We start from the raw sequence: 20,576 nt of genomic DNA on the forward strand, positions 1-20,576 counted from the left end.
ATCCTGAGTCTATAGAACATTGGGAAATTATCACCAATGCATCCACAATTTCTAGAGCCACTTCCTTAAGTACCCTGGGATGCAGACCATCAGGCCCTGGGGATTTATCAGCGTTCAGTCCCATTAGTCTATCCAACACCATTTCCTGCCTAATGTGGATTTCCTTCAGTTCCTCCGTCACCCCAGATCCTCTGGCCACTACTATATCAGAAATATTGTTTGTGTCCTCCTTAGTGAAGACAGATCCAAAGTACTTGTTCAACTAATCTGCCATTTCCTTGTTCCCCATAATAAATTCACCTTTTTCAAGGGTCCAATTTTGGTCTTAACTATTTTTTTTCCTCTTCACATACCTAAAGAAGCTTTTACTATCCTGCTTTATATTCTTGGCTAGCTTCGTATACCTCATCTTTTCTTCCCATATTGTCTTTTTGGTTATCTTCTGTTGTTCTTTAAACATTACCCAATCCTCTTACTTCCCGCTCATCTTTGCTACTTCGCTTGTACTTCTTCGCTTTAAATTTTATACTGTCCCTGATGTCCCTTGTCAGCCATGGTCGTCCCTTTCTCCCCTTGGAATCTTTCTTCCTCCTAGGAATGAACCTATCCTGCACCTTCTGTATTATTCCTAGAAACACCTGCCATTTGTGTTCCACTGTCATCCCTGCTAGTGTATCTTTCCAGTCAACTTTGGCCAGCTCCTCCCTCATGGCCCCTTTATTCAACTACAACACTGACACCTCTGATCTACTCTTCTCCCTCTCCAATTGTAGATTAAACCTGACCATGTTATGGTCACTGCCTTCTAATGGCTCATTAACCTCGAGGTCCTTTATCAAATCAGTTTCTTTACATAACACTAAATCCAGAATTGCCTTCTCCCTGGTAGGCTCCAATACAAGTTGTTCAAAGAATCCATCACAAAGGCTTTTTCTTGGGGTTCAGTACCAACCTGATTTTCCCAGTCTATCTGCATGTTGAAATCTCCCATAACAACCACAGCCAATTGCTGCATGCCAATTTTAACACTTGATTCAACTTGCACCCTATGACCAGGCTACTGTTTGGGGGCCTGTAGATTAGTTCCATTAGGGTCTTTTTACCCTTATAATTCCTTAGTTCTATCCATACTGACTCCACATCTCCTGTTTCAATGTCACCCCTTGCAAGGGACTGAATTTAATTCCTCACCAGCAAGGCCCCCTCTGCCCACCTGTCTGTCTTTTCGATAGGAGGTATACCCTTCAATATTCAGTTCCCAGCCCTGACCCTCTTTCAGCCATGTCTCAGTAATTCCCACAACATCATAGTTGCCAGTTTCTAACTGAGCCTCAAGCTCATCCACTTTATTCTTTATACTTTGCGCATTCATATGCAACACTTTGACCTCCATATTCACTTCCCCCCTCGCGCCGCTCGTAATTGGCCCTGACCTTAATCTGTTGTTCATTCTCGAACTTTCCTTCCCATTAATTCGAGAATCTTTTGTAATTTTTCCTGTAGTCACTTCCCCTTCAATTCCATCTTTATACTCCCAATTTGTCACCCCCTCCCCCCCACTATTTAGTTTAAATCCATACGTGTAGCCCTAGCAAACCTGCCTGCCAGAATGCCGGTCCCCTCCAGTTAAGTTTTCGAGTGATCTGTGCAAGGCATTCATTGATGCTGGATTCCACTGTAGAAATTGGAAAACAAATCTCTCAGAGGTTTTTTAGAGAAATACACAGAGGAACATATACCAAGCGAGTCAACATTACGGAAAAATTATGTTGACAGCAACTTCAACATTGTTGTGCAGAAAATTAGAGATGAAGTTGCATGCAACAAAATATGGATCTCAATAGACAAGCCAACCGATGCTGTGGGGAGATATTTTGCCAATGTGGCCATCGGTACACTGGAGGCAGGTCAACCATCAAAGGAGTATTTGTTGACATCGGAAGTATTGGAGAAGTCAAACAGCTCAACTATTGTTCAGTTGTTTACATCTTCACTTACTGTACTTTAGCCAGAAGGTATAAAACACGAGAATGTTCTTCTGTTTGTGCCAGTTTTATTCCCCAAAATGTTGCATTTGACATGCTTAGCTCAAGGACTTCATAGAATTGCCAAGCACATACGTAGCTTGTTTCCAAATGTCGATTGCCTAGTTTCCAATGTCAAGAAAATCTTCCTCAAAGCACTGTCACATGTGCAGTTGTTCAAGGAAATGGCACCCGAGATTTCGCTACCTCCTCAGCCCGTTTTGACTAGGTGGGGTACATGGCTCTCTGCTGTACTCTACTATGCTGCAAATTTTGAAATGATAAAATAAATCGTCAACTGTTTTGAAGAAGAATCTGCTGCAGTCAGGATCGTCAGTGAAATCATGCAGAAAAAGTCCCTCCACCGCGATCTTGTGTTTATTACTTCCAATTTTGCAAACTTCCCACAAGCTATCACTTCGCTTGAGAAACGTGTAAAAACATTAGTCAATAACTTACAGGTTTCCAACAAACTAACTGACGATATTCGTAAAGTTCCTGGCGATGTAGGTAAAGACATACGAGGATAATGTGAGAGAGTGATTTTAGCTGACAAATATCTTGAAGAAACAGAAAATATAGCTACAGTTCTCAAAGGTAGTTGTAATGCACAATATATCAACTTGAATATAGAATCTGTAGCTTGTTTCAGGTATGCACCTGTAACCTTAGCTGAGGTAGAAAGACGTTGTTCACAACTGAAGCATATTCTGTCTGACAGAAGGCATAGTTTAACACCAGATATTTTGAAAAAATGCTAGTAATTATGTGCAACCAGGCAACTTTGGTCATTTAATGCAGTATACCTATATATTACCATTTTAAAACATATTTAGGTGGTGGAAATAAATGCCTTTTTATGCCTTTTTTTAATCAATAAATGCCTTTTTCGTGCCTTTTTTGTAATTTTATTATGCCTTTTTCCCTGCCTATTTCAGAGTTTTTTAGTGCCTAAACATCCTGGCTCTAGTGATAATACTGCTCTATGTGCTGTAATTTAACATCTCAACCATGTCTAGATAACTGTCCACCTTTACACTGAAGAGTTGATTCTGGAATGAAAACTTCCCCATTCCATTTTCACATTTCTCAGAGGATTTCCAAGACAAAGCTCAGTAAAATAAGGGGTATTTACAACTGAAGTTTTGAAAATTATAGGTCAAGATGAAGAGTACACTGACACGTTGAGGGGGCAGTATGTAAATATATTAAGCTGAATCACAACACCTCCATTTTGTGCCCATTTTCAACATCGTTTTCCGTCATAGACAAATGATATGAGTAACAAAGTCGTAACAAAAAAGCACGACTGCAGAATGATCCAAGAACAGAGAAAAATGCGTTTCCTAGAGAGGAAAAATGGAAAAAAATGCACCATGCCACATAGCAGGAGCCCTCATTAGCAACATGTCCTAATTCTCTTACCAATAAAAATGTAGGCTAATGCCGCAGCTGATTCAGTGATTCTAATGAGCCTGTCCCACTTACGCATTTTTCAGGCGACTGCCTGAAAATCATGAACGGCGACTGTCAGAGTGAAGCACACACACACACACACACACACACACAACGCTTCCTTCACCAGCCCGTTATGCAGGCAGGGGACAGGGCAAGCGGGGGAGTGCTGTCTGTGTGAAATTGACACGGTGCAAAGCCAATGTGATACAGACACACACCGCGATGAACAGGAAGGTTGGCAATGTAGTTAAGAAGCTAAAAAGCACAGTGTACAGTGAGTCCTTTAAAAGGGGGGGGGGGGGGAGGGGAGGAGAGAGAAGGGTGAAAGAGGGAGGAGAAGGTGTGGAGACAACTTTTAAGAAGCCAGAGATACACGGCTGTGAATCTCGGTGGACATTAACATTACCGGTCGGTTATCCTTGGTTCTGAAAACTATTGCTTACGTTTTATTTCCCCAATGAGCCAATGAAATTCATGGGTCAGCACCGGCTACAACCTACAAGAACGCAAGAAAACCTTCGACCTCCTGGCAACCCACTAGGACCTCCTGGTGACCCATGTACCCGGACGTGGCGCCGACAGATAAGAAGCCGAAGCAAAGACGTCGAAGCCAAAGAACCGAATGGAAACGAGGCCAAAACGGCAATAAACTGAAATAGTCCGAAGACGAAACGCCTACTAACCGAAAGGATAAGACACCTAAATGCAAACCAACCGAAAGGGCGGGATGCCTAAAAGCCAACAAACCGAAAAGCTGTGTTGGCTAAAAGCACACTTACCGAATGGCCGCTCTGTCGAAATGCCACCTACTCGAAAGGCTGCGTCGCCTACAGGCCAAAGGACCGACTGCCGCTCAACAGAAATGTCCAATAACGGACATGACATTGACTGGGGCGGGACTTGTCAGCGATTGGTCCAGACCCACACGTCCATCACATCATTGTGAAGGCATGAACATTGTCCCACCGGCTGGGTCACTGTGTGACAGGAGCCTGACTGGCTCTGCCGCTGTGTGACAGTGGTCTCACCGGCTCTGCCGCTATGTGGAAACAGCCTCACCGGCTGGGTCACTGTGTGACAGCAGCCTGACTGGCTGGGCCACTGTGTGATAGTAGTCTCACCAGCTAGATCGCTGTGTGACAGCAGCCTCACCGGGCAGCATCTCTGGAGAGAAGGAATGGGTGGCGTTTTGGGTCGAGACTTTTCACATGCACTCGGAAGAATGGGGGGGGGGGGGGGGGGGGGGGGGGAATCATCCAGGTGTGGAGGTTGGGGTCCAATGGCAGTGCATCGCGGTCAGTGACTGAGGGACGCTCCCGCGGGTTGAGACGGAGGAGAGAAAGAAGGGGGAGAGAGAGGAGGGGAGAGAGAGAGGAGGGGAGAGAGAGAGGAGGGGAAGAGAGAGAGGAAAGAGGAGGGGAAGAGAGAGGAGGGGAGAGTGGAGAGAGAGAGAGGAGGGAGAGAGAAGGGGGAGACGGGAGCGAAGGGTTCATTTTCCCACACAAGCCATAGGTGACTGGGCCATCTGAACCCAAGCACCAAGTTGAAAGCGGCCAAAGGAGTGCAATGCTCAGGACAGCCCCCACTCTCCCACGGCCACTTTCGGGTGGAGCGGAGGTGTGGGACAATGTTCATGCCTTCACAGTGGTGTGATGGACGTGGGGGTCTGGACCAATCGCTGACAAGCACCCCCCCCCCCCCCCCCCCCCCCCCCTCCCGGCAACATAATGTCTGTTATTGGACTTTTCTTTTGAGCGGCAGACGGTCCTTTGGCGTGTAGGCGACGCCGCCTTTCGGGTAGGTGGCGTTTCGACAGAGCGGTCATTCATAAGTTCGCTTTTAGGCTATGCAGCTTTTTAGTTCGTTGGCTTTTAGGCATCCCGCCCTTTCGGTTAGTTTGCATTTAGGCGTTCAATCCTTTCGGTTAGTAGGCATTTCGACTTCGTAATCTTTCAGTTTATTGGCGTTTCGGCCTCATTTCCATTCGGTTCTTTGGCTTAGACTTCTTTGCTTTGGCCTCTCGTCCGTCGGCGCCACGTCCGCACATGGGTGACCCACCTATGACACGAGAATTCTGGCTACTCTCCATGGCGGTTTCATTCTAGTCGCTGTTAATTTTTCAACACGTTGAAATATTAGCGGCGACGATAATGAGTCCGTGACTCGTTCCCAGAATGCGAGATCTCCTCACGACCATGAAGGCGACTCCCCGGCAACCACACGCGAACATGTAGTGACTGCATCGTCTCCTGCAGTTACCTAAAGAGTCGCCTAAGTGGGACTGGCCCATTATACATCATAATAAGTAGCGACCATTCTAACGGTTTGCTAAATAATGTCTAAAATAAGACTAAACATGATCTTTAACACGACACTCAGATAAAACACCAAACATCTTACAGTTGGTACACAAAAATGCTGGAAAAACTCAGCGGGTGCAGCAGCCTCTATGGAGCGAAGGAGATAGGCAACGTTTCGGGCCTGAAACGTTGCCTATCTCCTTCGCTCCATAGATGCTGCTGCACCCGCTGAGTTTCTCCAGCATTTTTGTGTACCTTCGATTTTCCAGCATCTGCAGTTCCTTCTTGAACAAACATCTTACAGTTCTGTCCACCAAGATCACTGGTATACAAGCTTACTGTCACTTCAACAGAGCAGTATCACGAAGGTCTTGCAACAGCTAATCAATGCCCATTTGATTAAGCCTTCAAATCCTAGCCTTTTAATTTACTCAATCCTGTATGACAAAAAAACACACAAAGTCCCCAAAAGGGAACCCAACCTGATATTTTTCATGTCCTCAAAGCTTATGGGGAAGTCAGTCTATCCTTACTTGTAGAAGGAAAGAACTGCAGATGCTGGTTTAAATTGGTAGGCACAAAATGCTGGAGTAACTCAGCGGGACAGGCAGCATCTCAGGAGTGAAGGAATGGGTGACATTGAGTTGAGACCCTTCTTCAGCCTGAAGTAGGGTCTCCACCCGAAACGTCATCCATTCCTTCTCTCCAGAGATGTGGCTTGTCCCGCTGAGTTACTCCAGCATTTTGTGCCTACCTTACTTGTGGAAGATTGAGGTTGGTGGCAATGTAACCATTCTTGTTGTCATTACAATGCATTACACAGCCAGGAATGTCCACAAACTTAATCCATGAATTATTCTTACCAGTTTATTTACTTGCACCGATCCAAAGAGAAAAAAGGCATAGGAAGGAGCCCAGAAATTAATGCAAGCAGGAAATTCTCCACTGTTGAATAGGAGGATGACTATATGTATGTCACCAGTGATTCCCTTCCCCTTTCAAATTTTTTTACAAGGTTAACATTCCAAAGTAGAAGAGGAACCCAAAAGGATGCCAAGTAGATTATAACAGGCAAAAAGATGCAGTGCTTGAGCTAATAACATAGAATTCTCGAGAATGCATTTTTGTAGATCAGCATTATCGACAACTGTGTGTGTGTGTGTGGGGGGGGGGGGGGGGGGGGGGGGGAATTGTACAACTTTTAATTTCTTACAATTAATATTTAATTTCTTAGGTCAGAAAATTATCCAGACATGTTCAATTCACAAAGAAACAGGACAAATCTAATCCATCTAATTATCGTCCAATCATTCTGAAACTATTCATTTAATGTAGAACTGCGTAAAATGTTTACTCTTCATCAATATTTACATGATGCAAAATGTATAAACTTATTTTTTCAAAGCTGTGTGTCAACAAAAATGCTTGTATGGAGGCAAATGCATTCTTCCGAATGTTTGTTCCTGTCGTCCGGGATATACCGGAATCATCTGCGGCAAAAAGGTGAGCTTATCCCTTCCTGGTTAATTTTGTCAAAGAGAAAAAAGCTGCTTATTTGGTGCTTCACTAACTCCAGTAATTAATAGTTCATCCAGAGGGCCCGGGTTGACATCCTAACTTGTACCTATCAGTCAAGAACATTTCATACAAATACACATTTGCTGTAAACTAATTATGCATTGATCACAGCTATGGTTCTATTTCCATCTGCAAAATCTCCTTTTTTGTTGGCAAAATTTACCATTCATGAACTTTGTATGCTATTCTCTCTCAAGTTAAATGTATTTTCCCTATCTTCCACAAAGTAAACTCCCATTCAAGACAGCTTACTTCTACCATTATATTAAGCATTTCCACTGTCTATAATCCATCTGCATTAAATTTGATCCATACCATTAATCATACCATTGGTGCAGCGGTTGAGTTTCTGCCTTAAAGCGCCAGAGACCTGGGTTTGATCCTGACTACAGGTGCTGTCTGAACGTTAGTTTGTACTTTCTCCCCTTGACCTGCGTGGGTATTCTCCGGGTGCTCCGGTTTCCTCCCACATTCCAAAGATGTACAGGTTGGTATGTTAATTGGCTTCAGTAAAAATGGTAAATTATGCAAAGCGTGGAGGATAGTGCGGGTGTATTGAGTAATCGCTGGTCAATGTGGACTCAGTGGACCGAAGGGCCTGTTTCCCCCCTGTATCTTTAAACTAAACTCTGAGCTGGAATTCCATTGACTCTCTGCTATTAACATCAGCTAATGCCTTTGTCTTCATTCTATCTCCCACCATGTTCCATTTTTCTTTCATTATCTATGTTTACATATTAGCATTGATTAAAAGGTTGACCCTACGTTGCTATCACTTCACAAGCCCCAATTCCAATTCTAGCCCTTCAAACAAATATGTGCCTCATATTCATCCAACTCCAGTCTCTTTATGTCCTATATAGAACACTAGACTGTGGGATCTGTCGGGTCCCAGGCACACAGGAGGCCTGGTCGCCCAAAACAATATTCCACCACTCACCTTTCCCTCAACCCAACAGCGGGAGCGTTCTGTAGCTGGGGGATGGGGACAGCTTCAGGCGGGGCTTGTCGGGGGGGGGGGGGGATGGGGGGGGTAGAGGGTGAGGGGATGGGGGGTAGAGGGTGGTGGGGGTAGGGGGTGGTGGGGAGGGGGGGTGGTGGTGGGGATAGGGGGGTGATGGTAGCGGTAGGGGGTATGGTGGGAGTATGGGGGGGGGATAGTGGGGGTAGAGAGGGGGATGCTGGGAGGATGGTGGGTGGGGGAGAGGGGGGTGGTGGGGGTGTGGGGGTTGTGGGGGTACGTGTGTGGTGGGCGAGGGGCTTGTGTGGGGAAGTGGGGTGGGTAAAGGGAGGGGGATAGGGGATGGAGCTGTATGGGAGAAGGGGAGTGTAGAGAGGATGGGGGGGTGTGTAGGAGAGGGGGGGGGTGTAGGCGGGGGGGGGTGTATGAGTGTGGTGGTGGTGGGGGGTGTAGGGGAGGTTGTGGGGGGTTGTGGGGTAGGGGAGGGGTTGTATGTGGGAGGGGGTGGTGTGGGCCCCCGCTCGCAAAAATACAACGCAGCCCCCACTCGCAGAACACAGACCCTGCTCGCACTTTGCTCACTACGCTCCTTCAGCTTTATTCTCGCGGCCGGTGATTGGCAGCGGGTGCCGGAAGGGGGGGTCGCCGTCCTAGCGAATAGCAGACCAATAACTTTTCTAATATTTCACCGATCGGAACAAAACGTAGAAGATAGATAGAAAAGATTTAGCACAGAAACAGGCCTTGAAACTCATGATGCCTGTGCCTAACATACTGCCAAGATAAACTAACCTTACATGGCTGCACATGTACCTCTTGATCTTGATTTGCCTATCCCGGCAAAGATATTCCATACATTGACCCTGTGCATTTGCCTCATGATTTTATATACCTCTATAAGATCATCCCTTAGCCTTCTGCACCCCAAGGAATAAAGTCCTACCCTGCCCAACCTCTCTCTCCCTTGAACTGAGATCCTCAACATCCACTTTAAAAAAAAAACGTTCACATTTCCACCCTGAGAAAAAGGTTCTGACTGTTTACCCTGTATATTTCTCTCATAATGTTATTTCTACCAGTGTGCTCTTCAACTTTCAACATTCTAGAGAAAACAACCCATTTATCCAACCCCTCCTTGTAGCTAATAACAGGCTGCATTCTGATAAGAGGTATATGTAAGTATTGTTAAATGTCTAGAATTCCTATTTCAGATGCTTTATTCAGTAGATTCAGAATCAAGATAGGAAATTATTTTTTTGTTACTTGGGTTATTGTTAGCTTTTCACAATCAGAAGTTTGATATTTCAGATTACATAGATTAATGATGAATGCACAAGTCGAAACAGGCTTTCAAGTTCATACCAGGGCAAATAAATCTGTCATAATTGTCACCGTCATAATATGATCATTCTCAGAATCACATTTCTACAATTAATTGTTTTTTTTTACCAGGTACCAATAAGACTGGGTTAACGTGGCCGCAGTAGCTAATATTCCTTCAAGAAATAATGGACATAACATTGACGTTAACCGAAAACTGGAAATGACTTTGCTCATTTATTATTATTACAAACAAATATGCATTAAATTAAATCAAACCATGCACCAATACTTGCAACTGTATTAAACCGTAGTGCTCTTCGAGTGTTTGAGTAAAGTGGTGTTTACAGCTAAATAATGAGGTACTGTAAAGCAAATTAAATTACTCTCATACCACTTTCTGTAGCTTTACTACCTCAATGGAAAGGCAAGGGTTCATTACAGGACACTTGGAAAAGTCATCTGTTTTGTGAAACATTTAAATTTACATAATCCCCACCTGCTGTGGAACATTTATTTTGATTTGTTTACCAAACTCCAGAAGACCAGTAAATTGTTTCAAAGAGTTATTCTCATTGCATTGTATCTCAGTTGAAATTTCAGGCTGTGATTATTAATGATGATATCTGCAACCCATGTTAAAAGTTATGTTTAACCCAATAATCTGTTCTCCTAGTGATTTTCCCCCAAGCCGTGTAGTGTAATCCATTCATGTGAATTTCAAATCAACTCTGAATTGAAGGATCAATAACCAACCGAGGGAGAACCTCATCCAACCTGATTCTATCCAAATGGAAAGACTTGTATTTTGGAAAATTATCAATTAATAGATCAGAAAGTTCAGTAAATTTAGACTCAGAATTGCCAAAACTAACACGAGTGGTTGAACCTTTAAATCTTTGCAGCATTTTAAGAGGCATTACCCCACTCGTAATAAATGCCTCCAACATCTGGAGCAAGCTCGAAGTTCAATCACCAAATTCCTGAAACACAATAGTCATTACCTATTATGGAATCAAATTGTACATACTTTAAGGTTTGATTACTATTGTAGGGAGAAAAATGATGGGTAAATGGACCTTTAAAACAATGTTACCAAAACCAGTTCAAAATGGCATTTATCACACTGCTTATATCCTGGGTGCAATTTAACACTGTAATTCAGTATTGCCTTCACTTCATTTGCTTATACTACCCAGAATACATTAATTAAACTGCAACCACTTATGTAAAATAATGTTTATCTAAAAACATGATAAGTGGAATTCGAAAGCATGTGCATTTCCAGAATTTGGCCCAATCAATAAATGCATTTGCGTATGGCATGCCATGCAAGTTCAGGAGTTAACAAGGTGGTTATGTTTTATTTTACCTATAGCACAACATTTGTAGGAAATTATTAAAAATCATGATTTTATCACTAAATAGGATTAGCTTTGATGTAAAAAATGTGTTCACAAAGCCATGGATTCATGCACAATATATTGCTACATTTCCTTCAGCTACAGTTGCATGTTATTAATATTTTCCTCATACAATATTCATCTCAAGTTAAAAAAGTGTTTATAAAGTTTAAATAAATCTACAAACTAGTATCCAGATTAAATAATTGTTTTACACTATTTCTATAAACATGACCCTAAAAAATTATTGCATAATACATGTACATACCAAAATGTATTCAAGTTTATTTCTTGGTTAATTAACACTGTATATATAAATGAATTGTGAACATTAAGGTTTTCATGTAAAAGTATTAAATTTATTTTCAATTACTGAGTTGTAAATGCTGTACATTCCAAATAAACATGTGAAAATCCAAGGCTTTCTTTTAAAGTAATCAATTTTGTTTCAGTGATTATTAAATAACACTCCTAGTGGTGCAAGAGAAAGTCTCATGCAGTATATATGATTGTTACCAACATTTATGAAAATCTCTTGGGGAATGATATTAAAAAAGTAAAGAGGGGAACAAAGGAATGAGCAAGAGACAAGTAGGAAAAGACTAAATAATGCCTTAGTTAAGGAGGCTTGCATGGCTTTAGGTAAGGAATGCAATGAACTCAGGAGAACGGAAATATGATGGGGAAAAAAAGAGATTGGAAAGAATATTGGAATATTGCATAAAATATTGGAAAGATTACCCAAGCACTAGTTTATATTTGCAGTGACCAGACATGGGAATCTGACTTGCCCCCCTTGGTTAAGAATTTAAATTTATACATTTGTCTTATCTACTTATTAGAGCCAAAATGAATGTGACCTGCAACCTTGTGTATTTGTATAAAGTAGGGAAGGCTATGAACTCCAAAGCTGGCATGCATAATATGCAGAACAATGGGTTCACAATGACCAAGAAACAATTGCTCCTCCCCCTCCGTCTCCTACAACACTGTTAAATTATCCACTCTGAGAAGCCTGCCCCACTTGGCCATCATTTGCACGTCATTTACGCGACCTGCTAGTGCGTGGGTAGCGCGGGACGGGCGCACGGAGTGGTGTGGAGGAGTGTGGACTTCATCCTGCATGAGATCTTTGTGCGCCACCGGCCTGTCGCGTAACTGACGGCCAAAGTGGGACAGGCCCAAGACCCCGGCTCGATGCAACGTCTCACCTCCAACAGCAGCAGAGGCAGGCAAAGATCGCCGAGCACGGTCGTTGCGGATCCGGATCTGCCCCCACTACTACTCCCAGAGTGGAGCCAAGACAATTGGAAATAGACACAAAATGCTGGAGTAACTCAGCAGGTCCGGCAGCATCTCTGGATAGAAGCAATGGTTGACATTTTGGGTCGAGACCCTTCTTCAGACTGAAGAATAGTCTCGACCCGAAACATCATCCATTCTTTCTCTCCAGAGGTGCTGCCGGTCCCGCAGAGTTACTCCTGCATTTTGCGTCTATCTTCAAATGACGTCACACGCTCCAGACCGCTGTGCAGACGCATGATGACGTGTGCGTCAGTCACTACCAGACTGTCGTGTAAATGAAGGCCAAGTGGGACAGATCCTTAATATTCTGGAAACAATTGCACACTGTCCTAAATGCACACTTTTCTAGGCTGCCTAAGAAGATTAGTTCTTGCAATGAAAATAAGCAAACAAAAAATAGAACTATAATATCTGGATATAACAGTTCATAACAAAATATTTCCTATTATGTATAAAGTCAAGCAGAATATAAGATAGGCAATAAATCAGCTGCATCTTCAAAATTGATTTTGTAGTCGGGTCTTTTATCGTCAATGAGAGACATTAAATCTGCAATTGTAAAACCCAGCACGGCAAATATGATTAACCAATGATCACTTTATAATTACCACAGCACCGTGGCACAGCCGTAGAGTTGCTGCCTTACAGCACCAGAGATCCGGGTTCCATCCCGACTATGGGTGTTGTTTGCAGGGAGTTGTTCTCCCCATGACTGTGGTTCGGTTTCCTCCCACACTGCAAAGCCGTACAGGTTTGTAGGCTAATTAGCTTGGTATAAATGTAAATTGTCCCTAGTGGGTAGGATAGCGTTCATGTGAGGGGATCGCTGGTTGGCGCCGATTTGGATGGTTTTATCTCAAAACGAAACTAAAAAGCACCACCAACCATTATATTTAAATGTGGACACATTCCCACCAAGAGATAACAAGTTTTAAAAGTTTCACTATCTTAATAACCTCCAACACTAATTAGGTAATCAAACATGCAAAGTGACCAAAATAATCCTCCCTGCTTTAGCCTTCTTTGATCCTCAAACATGTAAGAAGTATATGGAATTTGTCTCACACACTTTAGGAAAAAAAGTCATTCAATTTTTGTATAGAAACATAGAAATTAGGTGCAGGAGTAGGCCATTCGGCCCTTCGAGCCTGCACCGCCATTCAATATCATCATGGCTGATCATCCAACTCAGTATCCCGTACCTGCCTTCTCTCCATACCCTCTGATCCCCTTAGCCACAAGGGCCCCATCTAACTCCCTCTTAAATATAGCCAATAAACTGGCCTCAACTACCCTCTGTGGCAGAGAGTTCCAGAGATTCACCACTCTCTGTGTGAAAAAGGTTCTTCTCATCTCAGTTTTAAAGGATTTCCCCCTTATCCTTAAGCTGTGACCCCTTGTCCTGGACTTCCCCAACATCGGGAGCAATCTTCCTGCATCTAGCCTGTCCAACCCCTTAAGAATTTTGTAAGTTTCTATAAGATCCCCTCTCAATCTCCTAAATTCTAGAGAGTATAAACCAAGTCTATCCAGTCTTTCTTCATAAGACAGTCCTGACATCCCAGGAATCAGTCTGGTGAACCTTCTCTGCACTCCCTCTATGGCAATAATGTCCTTCCTCAGATTTGGAGACCAAAACTGTACGCAATACTCCAGGTGTGGTCTCACCAAGACCCTGTACAACTGCAGTAGAACCTCCATGCTCCTATACTCAAATCCTTTTGCTATGAAAGCTAACATACCATTCGCTTTCTTCACTGCCTGCTGCACCTGCATGCCTACTTTCAGTGACTGGTGTACCATGACACCCAGGTCTCGCTGCATCTCCCCTTTTCCTAGTCGGCCACTATTTAGATAATAGTCTGCTTTCCTGTTTTTGCCACCAAAATGGATAACCTCACATTTATCCACATTATACTGCATCTGCCAAACATTTGCCCACTCACCCAGCCTGTCCAAGTCACCTTGCAGTCTCCTAGCATCCTCCTCACAGCTAACACTGCCCCCCAGCTTAGTGTCATCCGCAAACTTGGAGATATTGCCTTCAATTCCCTCATCCAGATCATTAATATATATTGTAAATAGCTGGGGTCCAAGCACTGAGCCTTGCGGTATCCCACTAGTCACTGCCCGCCATTGTGAAAAGGACCCGTTTACTCCTACTCTTTGCTTCCTGTTTGCCAGCCAGTTCTCTATCCACTTCAATACTGAACCCTCAATGCCATGTGCTTTAAGTTTGTATACTAATCTCTTATGTGGGACCTTGTCGAAAGCCTTCTGGAAGTCCAGATACACCATATCCACTGGTTCTCCCCTATCCACGCTACTAGTTACATCCTCGAAAAATTCTATAAGATTCGTCAGACATGATTTACCTTTCGTAAATCCATGCTGACTTTGTCCAATGATTTCACCACTTTCCAAATGTGCTGCTATCCCATCTTTAATAACTGACTCTAGCAGTTTCCCCACTACTGATGTTAGACTAACTGGTCTGTAATTCCCCGTTTTCTCTCTCCCCTCCCTTCTTAAAAAGTGGGGTTACGTTTGCTACCCGCCAATCCTCAGGAACTACTCCAGAATCTAAAGAGTTTTGAAAGATTATTACTAATGCATCCACTATTTCTGGAGCTACTTCCTTAAGTACTCTGGGATGCAGCCTATCTGGCCCTGGGGATTTATCGGCCTTTAATTTCAATTTACCCAACCACTTCCCAATTTCACTCAATTCCCCAACTCCACCCACGTTATTTCCGGCTATTTATGTCTTCCTAGTGAAGACGGGAGTTTTCAATTGGACTCAATTCCTCAACTCAACTGTTTTGACCCGCATTTGGTCCCCTTTTGTTATTTCTGGCAGATTATTTATGTTCCCTTCCTTAGTGAAGACGGAACCAAATTATTTTCCTTGCAGGCAATTCACATTGTGTTGGGTCCGCCAATTTTCCAAAGGTGATCACTTTTTGACAGGTTTATAGTGTTAATTTGGCTTTGGTAGAAAAAATTGTAAAATTGATTTGTCACTAGTTAAGAGAGAGATAGTGCCATATACCTGTTTGAGGTTCAAAGAAGGGAAGCATCGCTGGTCCGCGTGGACTCGGATCTGTAATTGGCCCTGTTTCTGCACAGCATGTCGGCGCCAAAGTCCTGTATCTTAAGTCCTCGTGTCACTAGTATGTAGGATAGTGCTATAGTGTTCGGGGTAATCGCTGGTCCGCGTGGACTCGGATCTGTAGGCCCTGTTTCCGCACAGCATGTCTAAAGTCCTGTACCTTAAGTCCTCGTTAAGTTGTGTGGTTATCTACTAAAACTTGCTATAAGTTTGTTCCATTTATATAAATAAAGGTCCACACTGTCGAAGTGCCTTAAATGCTGTTACAGTACCTGACTCAACTACTTCCTCTAGCAGCTCGTTTCATATACCCACCATGTTCCGTGAAAAATTGGCCCCTCAGGTTCCTAATTCATCTTTCCCCTCCCGCCTTCACCTTAAATCCTCTGTTTTTTTAATTCCAGTATCCTGGGTAAAAGGATTTCTGCATTCAACCAATCTGTTCCCCTCATGATTTTATGTACCTCTAAGATCATCCGTCTGCCTCCTGCGCTCCAGGCAATAAGGTCCTGGCTTACCCAATGGCCCTTGAATCCTAGCAAAATCCTCATAAACCTTTTTTGCGCTCATTCCAGTTTAATGATATCCTTCTTGTGAACTAAAACTGAACATATTACTCCATATGTGGCCACACCAGTATCTTGTACAACTGTAACATAATATCCCAACTTCTATATCAATAGTAGTAGTAGTATATTTTATTTCAAACATGTAAAACAAAAAGTTAAAAAACAAAGCAAAATAACAATAAAATGAAATGAAGAATAAACCTATACACAACTCATTGAATAATTTCTCATAAACATCACAAATTAAATCTTACATGTTTGAAAAGGAGTAGGAGGAAATATACACTTATTTATGTTCTATGACACTCCCCAGGGCCCTGACATTCACTATGAAGACCCTGCCCTTATGTGACTTGACAAAATGCAACACCTCGCACTTATATGCATTAAACTCCACTAGCCATCCCTCTGCCCACCTCATCAGGAACCTACAGTAATTTTTGATAACCATCTACGCCGTCTACGATACCACCAACTTTAATGTCATCTGCAAACATAATAATAATGCCTTCACCATTCTTATCCAAACTGTCGATACAAACCACAAAGAAGGGGGGGAGGTGGAAAGCACCAGCACCATCTACAACCATGGAAATTCCAGGTTGGTAATGACTCTCACACCACACAAGAGCAGGTAAACAGGCCCAACATTATCAAACCGAGTAAATAATGGCAGCTTGTTCCATTCATCCACCACCCTCTGTGTGAAAAATGTACCCCTCAGATTCCTATTAAATATTTTCCCCTTCACCTTGAACCCATGTCCTCTGGTCCTCGATTCCTCTACTCTGGGCAAGGTATTGTGCATCTACCTAATCTATTCCCCTCATGATTTTGTACACCTCTATAAGATCACCCCTTATCCTCCTGTGCTGCATGGAATAGAGACCCAGCCTACTCAACCCTTCCCGAAAGCTCCCACCTTCTAGTCCTGGCAACATCCTCGTAAATCTTCTCTGAATCCTTTCAAGCTTAACAATATCTTTCCTATAATATGTTGCCCAGAAATGAACACAATATTCTAAATGCGGCCTCACCAACATCTTATACTACTGCAACATGACATCCCCATTTCTATACTTAATACTCCGACTGATGAAGGCCAATGTGTCTAAAGCCTTATTGACCACCTTATCCACCTGTGACTCGACCTTCAAAGGAACCATGCACCTGCACTCCTAGATCCCTCTGCTCTACAACAGTCCCCAGAGGCCTACTATTCACTGTGTAGGTCCTGCCCTTGTTAGACGTCCCAAAATCCAACACCTCACACTTCTCTTCCATCAACCATTCCTGGTCAATCAATCCAGATCCTGCTGCAATCTTTCACAATCAACTTCACTATCTGCTGATTGTACAATGATGGTAGAATTATAGTTCAAATCCGCAGGATGCTCAACACCATTCAAAATAAACCAATTTAGTGGACAGGCCTTTCTACTGAGCTCAGAATCCTGCTACAGTATAGTTTATTGTCACATGTACCGAGGTGGGGGTGTGGGAGGGGATTGTGGGAGGGTGGGGTGTGGCACTAACCAGCACCAGGACCCGGCTCCAGACTCACTCAGCGACTCCCGTCACGCTCAACGGCTCCCAGCCCCACTCAGCGTTACCCGGCTTGTCGTGGTCATCGCCCCCGCCACCGGACATAGCTCCCGCTCGTGGAACACAGCCCCCACCTGCGAATATTTCACCGATCGGAACAAAACGATGCACTTGCAGCACAGGAGAATGGCGAGTAATGTAGCGAAAATCGTAGCGCTATCGGGTACCGTTTTTTGCAAATTTAAAAACAACGCAAACCGCAAGAGGACAAGATGAGAGTTTTATAAGTACACTAGACCAAGTGGGATCCTTTGGGTCCCATTGTCACACGGGAGGGCTTGGTCCCCTAACGCAATATTCCACCAATCACACATAGCCCCCAACTGCGCAGGTGCGGCTGATAGGTTCCCGTTGTGACGCCCCTGATCCCCCCCCCTCCTAGCCAGCAAAAAGCTCACCCTTGCTCTCAGTACACTAACAAGGCTAACACAATGTTGATGTACCCTTTTCCAATAACATAAGCGTGAATACAAGTACAGCTTCATGAATGTCTCTATATTATACATTCATGAAGCTGCACTTGTTATCGCGACGTAATGAATGGTGTTTTGTCTAAGACCTGAGAGCTATTTAAAATAGTGCCAATAGTGCCTGATACCAATATTAGTCTGTCATCTATAACGACAGAAGCCAACGCCTTTATAATCATTTATAGGAGGTTCAGACTCTTGGCACTAACCCTTGCTCTATAAAATTATAATGTGCATCATTAGCAGAAAAAAAAGAAAATGCTTGTTCTGCAGAAAAATAGCTTTCTCATATAACCATATATGGCTAACCCTTCCTCTGTCAGAAGAACCTGTCAATCTTAAGAAGCTGTCAATCTTAAGGATCTGTCAATCTCAAGAAGCAAGAGGCTGTACAATGCTCTGTAGATAAGGTATTACTGAATCATTGATCATTGGAGTATAAATAAATGTACTTAATCACTGTCCCTTTGTGTAGGGATGAGAACTCTGTAAAGTCTGTTATCTAAATACTGTAAGAGTCCTACCACACCCGCCTGGCGAAATAAAGATTGTACTGCTTGATCACTGATTTTATTTGCATTTTTGTCTGTTTAAGAAAATTGAACACAACACCTGCACTGATATACAAATTAAATTTTAAACAACGATGAACAAGTTTCCTGTGAGCTGATACTGAGCACTAAACACATTTGAAAAGCTCCTTGTGATACTTTAAAAAAGGACATAGGATCATTCCGTGAAATTAGGCTACAATTGTGATAGAATTTTCCTGGAAATCATATGCTCCTCCGCACAAGAACCATGTTCAAGCTAAACACTCTTCAGGTCTTTGAGAACTCCTTCCTGTGCCTTACTTGCATCATGTAGCTTGTCACTAAACTCTGTCACTTTCTGCAGCCACAACTCAAAATTCTGAACCAAGATAGGTTTCTTCAGCTGCCAGGCTTGGTCCTACTCCAAACAGTCAGAAGAAGGGTGCAGAAACAGCATCTGTCAATTTCTTCCACCGATATTATCTGACCCGAGTTCCTCCAGTACTTTGTATTTTGCACATGGGCAGTGTTGCTTTAGTTTTGATTATAGATGCAACATGGAAACAGATCCTTTGGCCCACTGGATCCACATTGATTATCATCACACTAGTTCTATATTATCCCCCATTCTCAACCACTCCCTACACACTAGGAGGGCATATTGCATTGCTCAATTAACCTACAAACCTGCATGTTTTAGAGGGGAAAGAACACCCAGAGGAAGCCCAAGCAGACACAGTGAAAACATGCAAACTCCACACAAACAGCACCCGAGGTCAGGATCGAGCCCTTCGTATCTGGCGCTGTGAGGCAGTAGCTCCACTAACTGTGCCGCCCTTTGCCTATCAATGTTACCATTTCCATTACTTTGAGACTATTTCCAACATCATCAGCTACACTGCTGCGCACCGCTGCATCAGATAAATTGGTGACGATGAGTCTTTGACCTAAACCACGAGCGCTGTTTACCTTCCTACAGATGCAACCTGACCTGTTGACTATTTTCATACACTAGTCCATCAAAATATGAGCATCTTCTTTGTTAATTTCGATTTCTCAGCAACTCTGTTAATGATATTGATAATCAGAAATCATATAAATATAGATGTGAAAGAAGAAATAATATTAGGGCTTTAAACAGGATATAATTATCAATATCATCAAGAATTGCTGAGAAATTGGAATTAACACAGAAAATGCTTATGTTTTGATGGGCTAGGGTATGTTTCTGATGAAAGATGTTTCTTTCTATCTACGGAAAATTAGGAGTTGAGGAAGAATTTCTTTAGTCAGAGGGTGGTGAATTTGTGGAATTCATTACTACAGAAGGCTGCTAATTCCAAGTCAATGGATATTTTAAAGGCAGAGATTGATAGATTATTGATTTGTACGGGGGTCAGGGGTTATGGGGTAAGGAGAATGGGGTTGAGAGTGCAGGATAGATCAGTCATGATTGAATGGTGCAGTAGATTTGATGGGTGGAATGGCCTCATTCTGCTCCTTTCACTTATGAACTTATGTTACTTCACTCTTACTGGAATCGTGCAGTCGACCTTTACCATACGATCGTTCTCTTCACCGATCTTAAGTGAATGATTCTCTTCCCGAAGTTTAAGTCTACCCCTGACAGGGCCTGATGGTCTGCATCCCAGGGTACTTAAGGAAGTGGCTCTAGAAATCGTGGATACATTGGTGATAATTTTCCAATGTTCTATAGACTCAGGATCAGTTCCTGTGGATTGGAGGGTAGCTAATGTGATCCCACTTTTTAAGAAAGGCGGGAGAGAGAAAACAGGGACTTATAGACCAGTTAGCCTGACATCGGTGATGGGGAAGATTTTGGAGTCAATTATAAAATATGAGATAGCCAAACATTTGGATAGCAGTAACAGGATCGGTCCGAGTCAGCATGGATTTACGAAGGGGAAATCATGCTTG

The 20,576-nt window shown here is 43.1% G+C and overlaps 1 protein-coding gene across 1 annotated transcript in view; it reads left to right on the forward strand.

Moving 5' to 3' along the window:
• The window catches only part of LOC129713110 (von Willebrand factor D and EGF domain-containing protein-like), a 161,104-nt gene extending 149,618 nt beyond the window's left edge, over positions 1-11,486 (forward strand). Inside the window, 2 exon segments of the mRNA XM_055661963.1 lie at positions 7,188-7,285; positions 9,774-11,486. Of these exon segments, the coding sequence (XP_055517938.1) occupies positions 7,188-7,285; positions 9,774-9,812 (137 nt within the window). The 3' untranslated portion in view covers positions 9,813-11,486.
• Positions 11,487-20,576: the final 9,090 nt, after the last annotated feature.

Source organism: Leucoraja erinacea, chromosome 2 (assembly GCF_028641065.1).
Source record: "Leucoraja erinacea ecotype New England chromosome 2, Leri_hhj_1, whole genome shotgun sequence".
NCBI lineage: Eukaryota > Metazoa > Chordata > Chondrichthyes > Rajiformes > Rajidae > Leucoraja > Leucoraja erinaceus.